Source organism: Engystomops pustulosus, unplaced genomic scaffold (genome assembly GCF_040894005.1).
Source record: "Engystomops pustulosus unplaced genomic scaffold, aEngPut4.maternal MAT_SCAFFOLD_340, whole genome shotgun sequence".
Classification (NCBI taxonomy): domain Eukaryota; kingdom Metazoa; phylum Chordata; class Amphibia; order Anura; family Leptodactylidae; genus Engystomops; species Engystomops pustulosus.
In genome coordinates, this window is record NW_027285219.1 from 50,682 (window position 1) to 64,446 (window position 13,765).

Below are 13,765 nucleotides of genomic sequence, written 5' to 3' on the forward strand. Positions count from 1 at the left end.
TAGAGAACCCTTCCCATATCTCTGTACTGACACTGCTCTAACTATAGAGAATCCTTCCTGTATCTCTGTACTGACACTGCTCTAACTATAGAGAATCCTTCCCATATCTCTGTACTGACACTGCTCTAACTATAGAGAATCCTTCCCATATCTCTGTACTGACACTGCTCTAACTATAGAGAATCCCTCCCATATCTCTGTACTGACACTGCTCTAACTATAGAGAATCCTTCCCATATCTCTGTACTGACACTGCTCTAACCATAGAGAATCCTCCCCATATCTCTGTACTGACACTGCTCTAACTATAGAGAATCCTTCCCATATCTCTGTACTGACACTGCTCTAACTATAGAGAATCCTTCCCATATCTCTGTACTGACACTGCTCTAACTATAGAGAATCCTTCCCATATCTCTGTACTGACACTGCTGTAACTATAGAGAATCCTTCCCATATCTCTGTACTGACACTGCTGTAACTATAGAGAATCCTTCCCATATCTCTGTACTGACACTGCTCTAACTATAGAGAATCCTTCCCATATCTCTGTACTGACACTGCTCTAACTATAGAGAATCCTTCCCATATCTCTGTACTGACACTGCTCTAACTATAGAGAACCCTTCCCATATCTCTGTACTGACACTGCTCTAACTATAGAGAATCCTTCCCATATCTCTAACCATAGAGAATCCTTCCCATATCTCTGTACTGACACTGCTGTAACTATAGAGAATCCTTCCAATATCTCTGTACTGACACTGCTGTAACTATAGAGAATCCTTCCCATATCTCTGTACTGACACTGCTCTAACTATAGAGAATCCCTCCCATATCTCTGTACTGACACTGCTCTAACTATAGAGAATCCTTCCCATATCTCTGTACTGACACTGCTCTAACTATAGAGAATCCTTCCCATATCTCTGTACTGACACTGCTCTAACTATAGAGAATCCTTCCCATATCTCTGTACTGACACTGCTGTAACTATAGAGAATCCTTCCCATATCTCTGTACTGACACTGCTCTAACTATAGAGAATCCTTCCCATATCTCTGTACTGACACTGCTCTAACTATAGAGAACCCTTCCCATATCTCTGTACTGACACTGCTCTAACTATAGAGAATCCTTCCCATATCTCTGTACTGACACTGCTGTAACTATAGAGAATCCTTCCCATATCTCTGTACTGACACTGCTCTAACTATAGAGAATCCTTCCCATATCTCTGTACTGACACTGCTCTAACTATAGAGAATCCTTCCCATATCTCTGTACTGACACTGCTCTAACTATAGAGAATCCTTCCCATATCTCTGTACTGACAGCGCTCTAACTATAGAGAATCCTTCCCATATCTCTGTACTGACACTGCTCTAACTATAGAGAATCCTTCCCATATCTCTGTACTGACACTGCTCTAACTATAGAGAATCATTCCCATATCTCTGTACTGACACTGCTCTAACTATAGAGAATCCTTCCCATATCTCTGTACTGACACTGCTCTAACTATAGAGAATCCTTCCTGTATCTCTGTACTGACACTGCTCTAACTATAGAGAACCCTTCCCGTATCTCTGTACTGACACTGCTCTAACTATAGAGAATCCTTCCCATACCTCTGTACTGACACTGCTCTAACTATAGAGAATCCTTCCCATATCTCTGTACTGACACTGCTGTAGCTATAGAGAATCCTTCCCATATCTCTGTACTGACACTGCTCTAACTATAGAGAATCCTTCCCATATCTCTGTACTGACACTGCTCTAACTATAGAGAATCCTTCCCATATCTCTGTACTGACACTGCTGTAGCTATAGAGAATCCTTCCCATATCTCTGTACTGACACTGCTCTAACTATAGAGAATCCTTCCCATATCTCTGTACTGACACTGCTCTAACTATAGAGAATCCTTCCCATATCTCTGTACTGACACTGCTGTAACTATAGAGAATCCTTCCCATATCTCTGTACTGACACTGCTCTAACTATAGAGAACCCTTCCCATATCTCTGTACAGACAGCGCTCTAACTATAGAGAATCCTTCCCATATCTCTGTACTGACACTGCTCTAACTATAGAGAATCCTTCCCATATCTCTGTACTGACACTGCTCTAACTATAGAGAATCCTTCCCATATCTCTGTACTGACACTGCTCTAACTATAGAGAATCCTTCCCATATCTCTGTACTGACTCTGCTCTAACTATAGAGAATCCTTCCCATATCTCTGTACTGACACTGCTCTAACTATAGAGAATCCTTCCCATATCTCTGTACTGACAGCGCTCTAACCATAGAGAATCCTTCCCATATCTCTGTACTGACACTGCTCTAACTATAGAGAATCCTTCCCATATCTCTGTACTGACACTGCTCTAACTATAGAGAATCCTTCCCATATCTCTGTACTGACACTGCTCTAACTATAGAGAATCCTTCCCATATCTCTGTACTGACACTGCTGTAACTATAGAGAATCCTTCCCATATCTCTGTACTGACACTGCTCTAACTATAGAGAATCCTTCCCATATCTCTGTACTGACACTGCTCTAACTATAGAGAATCCTTCCCATATCTCTGTACTGACACTGCTCTAACTATAGAGAATCCTTCCCATATCTCTGTACTGACACTGCTCTAACTATAGAGAATCCTTCCCATATCTCTGTACTGACACTGCTCTAACTATAGAGAATCCTTCCCATATCTCTGTACTGACACTGCTCTAACTATAGAGAATCCTTCCCATATCTCTGTACTGACACTGCTCTAACTATAGAGAATCCTTCCCATATCTCTGTACTGACAGCGCTCTAACTATAGAGAATCCTTCCCATATCTCTGTACTGACACTGCTCTAACTATAGAGAATCCTTCCCATATCTCTGTACTGACACTGCTCTAACTATAGAGAATCCTTCCCATATCTCTGTACTGACACTGCTCTAACTATAGAGAATCCTTCCCATATCTCTGTACTGACACTGCTCTAACTATAGAGAATCCTTCCCATATCTCTGTACTGACACTGCTCTAACTATAGAGAATCCTTCCCATATCTCTGTACTGACACTGCTCTAACTATAGAAAATCCTTCCCATATCTCTGTACTGACACTGCTCTAACTATAGAGAATCCTTCCCATATCTCTGTACTGACAGCGCTCTAACTAAAGAGAATCCTTCCCATATCTCTGTACTGACACTGCTCTAACTATAGAGAATCCTTCCCATATCTCTGTACTGACACTGCTCTAACTATAGAGAATCCTTCCCATATCTCTGTACTGACACTGCTCTAACTATAGAGAATCCTTCCCATATCTCTGTACTGACACTGCTCTAACTATAGAGAACCCTTCCCATATCTCTGTACTGACACTGCTCTAACTATAGAGAATCCTTCCCATATCTCTGTACTGACACTGCTCTAACTATAGAGAATCCTTCCCATATCTCTGTACTGACACTGCTCTAACTATAGAGAATCCTTCCCATATCTCTGTACTGACACTGCTCTAACTATAGAGAATCCTTCCCATATCTCTGTACTGACACTGCTCTAACTATAGAGAATCCTTCCCATATCTCTGTACTGACACTGCTCTAACTATAGAGAATCCTTCCCATATCTCTGTACTGACACTGCTCTAACTATAGAGAATCCTTCCCATATCTCTGTACTGACACTGCTCTAACTATAGAGAATCCTTCCCATATCTCTGTACAGACAGCGCTCTAACTATAGAGAATCCTTCCCATATCTCTGTACTGACACTGCTCTAACTATAGAGAATCCTTCCCATATCTCTGTACTGACACTGCTCTAACTATAGAGAATCCTTCCCATATCTCTGTACTGACACTGCTCTAACTATAGAGAACCCTTCCCATATCTCTGTACTGACACTGCTCTAACTATAGAGAATCCTTCCCATATCTCTGTACTGACACTGCTCTAACTATAGAGAATCCTTCCCATATCTCTGTACTGACACTGCTCTAACTATAGAGAATCCTTCCTGTATCTCTGAACTGACACTGCTCTAACTATAGAGAATCCTTCCCATATCTCTGTACTGACACTGCTCTAACTATAGAAAATCCTTCCCATATCTCTGTACTGACACTGCTCTAACTATAGAGAATCCTTCCCATATCTCTGTACTGACAGCGCTCTAACTAAAGAGAATCCTTCCCATATCTCTGTACTGACACTGCTCTAACTATAGAGAATCCTTCCCATATCTCTGTACTGACACTGCTCTAACTATAGAGAATCCTTCCCATATCTCTGTACTGACACTGCTCTAACTATAGAGAATCCTTCCCATATCTCTGTACTGACACTGCTCTAACTATAGAGAATCCTTCCCATATCTCTGTACTGACACTGCTCTAACTATAGAGAATCCTTCCCATATCTCTGTACTGACACTGCTCTAACTATAGAGAACCCTTCCCATATCTCTGTACTGACACTGCTCTAACTATAGAGAACCCTTCCCGTATCTCTGTACTGACACTGCTCTAACTATAGAGAATCCTTCCCATATCTCTGTACTGACACTGCTCTAACTATAGAGAATCCTTCCCATATCTCTGTACTGACACTGCTCTAACTATAGAGAATCCTTCCCATATCTCTGTACTGACACTGCTCTAACTATAGAGAATCCTTCCCATATCTCTGTACTGACACTGCTCTAACTATAGAGAACCCTTCCCATATGTCTGTACTGACACTGCTCTAACCATAGAGAATCCTTCCCATATCTCTGTACTGACACTGCTCTAACTATAGAGAACCCTTCCCGTATCTCTGTACTGACACTGCTCTAACTATAGAAAATCCTTCCCATATCTCTGTACTGACACTGCTCTAACTATAGAGAATCCTTCCCATATCTCTGTACTGACACTGCTCTAACTATAGAGAATCCTTCCCATATCTCTGTACTGACACTGCTCTAACTATAGAGAATCCTTCCCATATCTCTGTACTGACACTGCTGTAACTATAGAGAATCCTTCCCATATCTCTGTACTGACACTGCTCTAACTATAGAGAACCCTTCCCATATCTCTGTACTGACAGCGCTCTAACTATAGAGAATCCTTCCCATATCTCTGTACTGACACTGCTCTAACTATAGAGAATCCTTCCCATATCTCTGTACTGACACTGCTCTAACTATAGAGAATCCTTCCCATATCTCTGTACTGACACTGCTCTAACTATAGAGAACCCTTCCCATATCTCTGTACTGACACTGCTCTAACTATAGAGAATCCTTCCCATATCTCTGTACTGACACTGCTCTAACTATAGAGAATCCTTCCCATATCTCTGTACTGACACTGCTCTAACTATAGAGAATCCTTCCCATATCTCTGTACTGACACTGCTCTAACTATAGAGAACCCTTCCCATATCTCTGTACTGACAGCGCTCTAACTATAGAGAATCCTTCCCATATCTCTGTACTGACACTGCTGTAACTATAGAGAACCCTTCACATATCTCTGTACTGACTCTGCTCTAACTATAGAGAATCCTTCCCATATCTCTGTACTGACACTGCTCTAACTATAGAGAATCCTTCCCATATCTCTGTACTGACACTGCTCTAACTATAGAGAATCCTTCCCATATCTCTGTACTGACTCTGCTCTAACTATAGAGAATCCTTCCCATATCTCTGTACTGACACTGCTCTAACTATAGAGAATCCTTCCCATATCTCTGTACTGACACTGCTCTAACTATAGAGAACCCTTCCAGTATCTCTGTACTGACACTGCTCTAACTATAGAGAACCCTTCCCATATCTCTGTACTGACACTGCTCTAACTATAGAGAATCCTTCCCATATCTCTGTACTGACACTGCTCTAACTATAGATAATCCTTCCCATATCTCTGTACTGACACTGCTCTAACTATAGAGAATCCTTCCCATATCTCTGTACTGACACTGCTCTAACTATAGAGAATCCTTCCCATATCTCTGTACTGACACTGCTCTAACTATAGAGAACCCTTCCCATATCTCTGTACTGACACTGCTGTAACTATAGAGAACCCTTCCCATATCTCTGTACTGACACTGCTCTAACTATAGAGAATCCTTCCCATATCTCTGTACTGACACTGCTCTAACTATAGAGAACCCTTCCCATATCTCTGTACTGACACTGCTCTAACTATAGAGAATCCTTCCCATATCTCTGTACTGACACTGCTCTAACTATAGAGAATCCTTCCCATATCTCTGTACTGACACTGCTCTAACTATAGAGAATCCTTCCCATATCTCTGTACTGACACTTGTCTAACCATAGAGAATCCTTCCCATATCTCTGTACTGACACTGCTCTAACTATAGAGAATCCTTCCCATATCTCTGTACTGACACTGCTCTAACTATAGAGAATCCCTCCCATATCTCTGTACTGACACTGCTCTAACTATAGAGAATCCTTCCTGTATCTCTGTACTGACACTGCTCTAACTATAGAGAACCCTTCCCATATCTCTGTACTGACACTGCTCTAACTATAGAGAATCCTTCCCATATCTCTGTACTGACACTGCTCTAACTATAGAGAATCCTTCCCATATCTCTGTACTGACACTGCTGTAACTATAGAGAATCCTTCCCATATCTCTGTACTGACACTGCTCTAACTATAGAGAACCCTTCCCATATCTCTGTACTGACACTGCTCTAACCATAGAGAACCCTTCCCATATCTCTGTACTGACACTGCTCTAACTATAGAGAATCCTTCCCGTATCTCTGTACTGACACTGCTCTAACCATAGAGAATCCTTCCCATATCTCTGTACTGACTCTGCTCTAACTATAGAGAATCCTTCCCATATCTCTGTACTGACAGCGCTCTAACTATAGAGAACCCTTCCCATATCTCTGTACTGACACTGCTCTAACCATAGAGAATCCTTCCCATATCTCTGTACTGACACTGCTCTAACTATAGAGAACCCTTCCCATATCTCTGTACTGACACTGCTCTAGCCATAGAGAACCCTTCCCATATCTCTGTACTGACACTGCTCTAACTATAGAGAATCCTTCCCATATCTCTGTACTGACACTGCTCTAACTATAGAGAACCCTTCCCATATCTCTGTACTGACACTGCTCTAACTATAGAGAACCCTTCCCATATCTCTGTACTGACACTGCTCTAACTATAGAGAATCCTTCCCATATCTCTGTACTGACACTGCTCTAACTATAGAGAATCCTTCCCATATCTCTGTACTGACACTGCTCTAACTATAGAGAACCCTTCCCATATCTCTGACTATAGAGAATCCTTCCCATATCTCTGTACTGACACTGCTCTAACTATAGAGAATCCTTCCCATATCTCTGTACTGACACTGCTCTAACTATAGGGAATCCTTCCCATATCTCTGTACTGACAGCGCTCTAACTATAGAGAATCCTTCCCATATCTCTGTACTGACAGCGGTCTAACTATAGAGAATCCTTCCCATATCTCTGTACTGACACTGCTCTAACTATAGAGAATCCTTCCCATATCTCTGTACTGACACTGCTCTAACTATAGAGAACCCTTCCCATATCTCTGTACTGACACTGCTCTAATTATAGAGAACCCTTCCCATATCTCTGTACTGACACTGCTCTAACTATAGAGAATCCTTCCCGTATCTCTGTACTGACACTGCTCTAACTATAGAGAACCCTTCCCATATCTCTGTACTGACAGCGCTCTAACCATAGAGAATCCTTCCCATATCTCTGTACTGACACTGCTCTAACTATAGAGAACCCTTCCCATATCTCTGTACTGACACTGCTCTAACTATAGAGAATCCTTCCCATATCTCTGTACTGACACTGCTCTAACTATAGAGAATCCTTCCCATATCTCTGTACTGACACTGCTCTAACTATAGAGAATCCTTCCCATATCTCTGTACTGACACTGCTCTAACCATAGAGAACCCTTCCCGTATCTCTGTACTGACACTGCTCTTACTATAGAGAATCCTTCCCATATCTCTGTACTGACACTGCTCTAACCATAGAGAATCCTTCCCATATCTCTGTACTGACAGCGCTCTAACTATAGAGAATCCTTCCCGTATCTCTGTACTGACACTGCTCTAACCATAGAGAATCCTTCCCATATCTCTGTACTGACACTGCTCTAACTATAGAGAATCCTTCCCATATCTCTGTACTGACACTGCTCTAACCATAGAGAATCCTTCCCATATCTCTGTACTGACACTGCTCTAACTATAGAGAATCCTTCCCATATCTCTGTACTGACACTGCTCTAACTATAGAGAATCCTTCCCATATCTCTGTACTGACACTGCTCTAACTATAGAGAATCCTTCCCATATCTCTGTACTGACACTGCTCTAACTATAGAGAATCCTTCCCATATCTCTGTACTGACACTGCTCTAACTATAGAGAACCCTTCCCATATCTCTGTACTGACACTGCTCTAACCATAAAGAATCCTTCCCATATCTCTGTACTGACACTGCTCTAACTATAGAGAATCCTTCCCATATCTCTGTACTGACAGCGCTCTAACTATAGAGAATCCTTCCCATATCTCTGTACTGACACTGCTCTAACTATAGAGAATCCTTCCCATATCTCTGTACTGACAGCGCTCTAACTATAGAGAACCCTTCCCATATCTCTGTACTGACACTGCTCTAACTATAGAGAATCCTTCCCATATCTCTGTACTGACACTGCTCTAACTATAGAGAATCCTTCCCATATCTCTGTACTGACACTGCTCTAACTATAGAGAACCCGTCCCATATCTCTGTACTGACACTGCTCTAACTATAGAGAATCCTTCCCATATCTCTGTACTGACACTGCTCTAACCATAGAGAATCCTTCCCATATCTCTGTACTGACACTGCTCTAACTATAGAGAATCCTTCCCATATCTCTGTACTGACACTGCTCTAACTATAGAGAATCCTTCCCATATCTCTGTACTGACACTGCTCTAACTATAGAGAATCCTTCCCATATCTCTGTACTGACACTGCTGTAACTATAGAGAATCCTTCCCATATCTCTGTACTGACACTGCTCTAACTATAGAGAATCCTTCCCATATCTCTGTACTGACACTGCTCTAACTATAGAGAATCCTTCCCATATCTCTGTACTGACACTGCTCTAACCATAGAGAACCCTTCCCATATCTCTGTACTGACAGCGCTCTAACTATAGAGAATCCTTCCCATATCTCTGTACTGACACTGCTCTAACTATAGAGAATCCTTCCCATATCTCTGTACTGACACTTGTCTAACCATAGAGAATCCTTCCCATATCTCTGTACTGACACTGCTCTAACTATAGAGAATCCTTCCCATATCTCTGTACTGACACTGCTCTAACTATAGAGAATCCCTCCCATATCTCTGTACTGACACTGCTCTAACTATAGAGAATCCTTCCTGTATCTCTGTACTGACACTGCTCTAACTATAGAGAACCCTTCCCATATCTCTGTACTGACACTGCTCTAACTATAGAGAATCCTTCCCATATCTCTGTACTGACACTGCTCTAACTATAGAGAATCCTTCCCATATCTCTGTACTGACACTGCTCTAACTATAGAGAATCCTTCCCATATCTCTGTACTGACACTGCTCTAACTATAGAGAATCCTTCCCATATCTCTGTACTGACACTGCTCTAACTATAGAGAATCCTTCCCATATCTCTGTACTGACACTGCTCTAACTATAGAGAATCCTTCCCATATCTCTGTACTGACACTGCTCTAACTATAGAGAACCCTTCCCATATCTCTGTACTGACACTGCTCTAACCATAGAGAATCCTTCCCATATCTCTGTACTGACACTGCTCTAACTATAGAGAATCCTTCCCATATCTCTGTACTGACACTGCTCTAACCATAGAGAATCCTTCCCAAATCTCTGTACTGACAGCGCTCTAACTAAAGAGAATCCTTCCCATATCTCTGTACTGACACTGCTCTAACTATAGAGAATCCTTCCCATATCTCTGTACTGACACTGCTCTAACCATAGAGAACCCTTCCCATATCTCTGTACTGACAGCGCTCTAACTATAGAGAATCCTTCCCATATCTCTGTACTGACACTGCTCTAACTATAGAGAATCCTTCCCATATCTCTGTACTGACACTGCTCTAACTATAGAGAATCCTTCCCATATCTCCTGTACTGACACTGCTCTAACTATAGAGAATCCTTCCCATATCTCTGTACTGACACTGCTCTAACCATAGAGAACCCTTCCCATATCTCTGTACTGACAGCGCTCTAACTATAGAGAATCCTTCCCATATCTCTGTACTGACACTGCTCTAACTATAGAGAACCCTTCCCATATCTCTGTACTGACACTGCTCTAACTATAGAGAATCCTTCCCATATCTCTGTACTGACACTGCTCTAACTATAGAGAACCCTTCCCATATCTCTGTACTGACACTGCTCTAACCATAGAGAATCCTTCCCATATCTCTGTACTGACACTGCTCTAACTATAGAGAACCCTTCCCATATCTCTGTACTGACACTGCTCTAACTATAGAGAATCCTTCCCATATCTCTGTACTGACACTGCTCTAACTATAGAGAATCCTTCCCATATCTCTGTACTGACAGCGCTCTAACTATAGAGAATCCTTCCCATATCTCTGTACTGACACTGCTCTAACTATAGAGAATCCTTCCCATATCTCTGTACTGACACTGCTCTAACTATAGAGAATCCTTCCTGTATCTCTGTACTGACACTGCTCTAACTATAGAGAACCCTTCCCATATCTCTGTACTGACACTGCTCTAACCATAGAGAATCCTTCCCATATCTCTGTACTGACACTGCTCTAACTATAGAGAATCCTTCCCATATCTCTGTACTGACACTGCTCTAACTATAGAGAATCCTTCCCATATCTCCTGTACTGACACTGCTCTAACTATAGAGAACCCTTCCCATATCTCTGTACTGACACTGCTCTAACTATAGAGAATCCTTCCCATATCTCTGTACTGACACTGCTCTAACCATAGAGAATCCTTCCCATATCTCTGTACTGACACTGCTCTAACTATAGAGAATCCTTCCCATATCTCTGTACTGACACTGCTCTAACTATAGAGAATCCTTCCCATATCTCTGTACTGACACTGCTCTAACTATAGAGAATCCTTCCCATATCTCTGTACTGACACTGCTCTAACCATAGAGAATCCTTCCCATATCTCTGTACTGACACTGCTCTAACTATAGAGAATCCTTCCCATATCTCTGTACTGACACTGCTCTAACTATAGAGAACCCTTCCCATATCTCTGTACTGACACTGCTCTAACTATAGAGAATCCTTCCCATATCTCTGTACTGACACTGCTCTAACTATAGAGAATCCTTCCCATATCTCTGTACTGACACTGCTCTAACCATAGAGAATCCTTCCCATATCTCTGTACTGACACTGCTGTAACTATAGAGAATCCTTCCCATATCTCTGTACTGACACTGCTCTAACTATAGAGAACCCTTCCCATATCTCTGTACTGACACTGCTCTAACTATAGAGAACCCTTCCCATATCTCTGTACTGACACTGCTCTAACTATAGAGAATCCTTCCCATATCTCTGTACTGACACTGCTCTAACCATAGAGAATCCTTCCCATATCTCTGTACTGACACTGCTCTAACCATAGAGAATCCTTCCCATATCTCTGTACTGACACTGCTCTAACTATAGAGAACCCTTCCCATATCTCTGTACTGACACTGCTGTAACTATAGAGAATCCTTCCCATATCTCTGTACTGACACTGCTGTAACTATAGAGAATCCTTCCCATATCTCTGTACTGACACTGCTCTAACTATAGAGAATCCTTCCCATATCTCTGTACTGACACTGCTCTTACTATAGAGAATCCTTCCCATATCTCTGTACTGACACTGCTCTAACTATAGAGAATCCTTCCCATAACTCTGTACTGACACTGCTCTAACTATAGAGAATCCTTCCCATATCTCTGTACTGACACTGCTCTAACCATAGAGAATCCTTCCCATATCTCTGTACTGACACTGCTGTAACTATAGAGAATCCTTCCCATATCTCTGTACTGACACTGCTCTAACCATAGAGAATCCTTCCCATATCTCTGTACTGACACTGCTCTAACCATAGAGAATCCTTCCCATATCTCTGTACTGACAGCGCTCTAACCATAGAGAATCCTTCCCATATCTCTGTACTGACACTGCTCTTACTATAGAGAATCCTTCCCATATCTCTGTACTGACAGCGCTCTAACTATAGAGAATCCTTCCCATATCTCTGTACTGACACTGCTCTAACTATAGAGAATCCTTCCCATATCTCTGTACTGACACTGCTCTAACCATAGAGAATCCTTCCCATATCTCTGTACTGACAGCGCTCTAACCATAGAGAATCCTTCCCATATCTCTGTACTGACACTGCTCTTACTATAGAGAATCCTTCCCATATCTCTGTACTGACAGCGCTCTAACTATAGAGAATCCTTCCCATATCTCTGTACTGACACTGCTCTAACTATAGAGAATCCTTCCCATATCTCTGTACTGACACTGCTCTAACTATAGAGAACCCTTCCCATATCTCTGTACTGACACTGCTCTAACTATAGAGAATCCTTCCTGTATCTCCAGGTAAGGGAATCCCTGATCTGTATCTAATGTCATGTTGTGTTGCCTTCACTTTGATAAGTATGTGCCCCCCCCTTATAAGGCGGGGCTTGTGCTGACTGACTCCTCCTCCTCCTCCCCAGCAGCTCCCCAGCAGCTCCTTCATCAGCGTCTACTTCCTTTCCTCGAAGGAATTACTGGATAATAACATTGTCCTCGCCGTCCTCCTGTTCCTGGCCCTGATCCTCCAGAGAACCTTCCTGCAGGCCTCCTACTACGTGACCATCGAGACTGGGATCAACCTGCGTGGGGGGCTACTGGTGAGTACTGGGGGGGGCTACTGGTGAGTACTGGGGGGGGGCTACTGGTGAGTACTGGGGGGGGCTACTGGTGAGTACTGGGGGGGGGGCTACTGGTGAGTACTGGGGGGGCTACTGGTGAGTACTGGGGGGGGCTACTGGTGAGTACTGGGGGGGGCTACTGGTGAGTACTGGGGGGACTACTGGTGAGTACTGAGGGGGGGGCTACTGGTGAGTACTGGGGGGGGGCTACTGGTGAGTACTGGGTACTGGGGGGGGCTACTGGTGTGTACTGGGGGGGGGCTACTGGTGTGTACTGGGGGGGGGCTACTGGTGAGTACTGGGGGGGGCTACTGGTGAGTACTGGGGGGGGCTACTGGTGAGTACTGGGTACTGGAGGGGCTACTGGTGAGTAAAGGGGGGGGGATACTGGGTACTGGGGGGGGCTACTGGTGAGTACTGGGGGGGTGCTACTGGTGAGTACTGGGTACTGGGGGGCTACTGGTGAGTACTGGGGGGGCTTCTGGTGAGTACAGGGGGGGGCTATTGGTGAGTACTGGGTACTGGGGGGGGCTACTGGTGAGTACTGGGGGGGGCTACTGGTGAGTACTGGGTACTGGGTGGAGCTAATGGTGAGTACTGGGTACTGGGGGGCTACTGGTGAGTACTGGGGGGGGGGGCTACTGGTGAG

At 43.2% G+C, this 13,765-nt stretch overlaps 1 protein-coding gene across 1 annotated transcript in view; it reads left to right on the forward strand.

Annotated features, from left to right (window-relative positions):
- LOC140110850 (ATP-binding cassette sub-family C member 9-like) overlaps nt 1–13,765 on the forward strand; it is a gene marked incomplete at its 3' end in the record, with an annotated part of 59,527 nt that overhangs the window by 26,410 nt on the left and 19,352 nt on the right. The window contains exon 5 of the mRNA XM_072132299.1: nt 12,919–13,095. Coding sequence (XP_071988400.1) covers nt 12,919–13,095 — 177 coding nt within the window. The remainder of the gene's footprint in view (nt 1–12,918; nt 13,096–13,765) is intronic.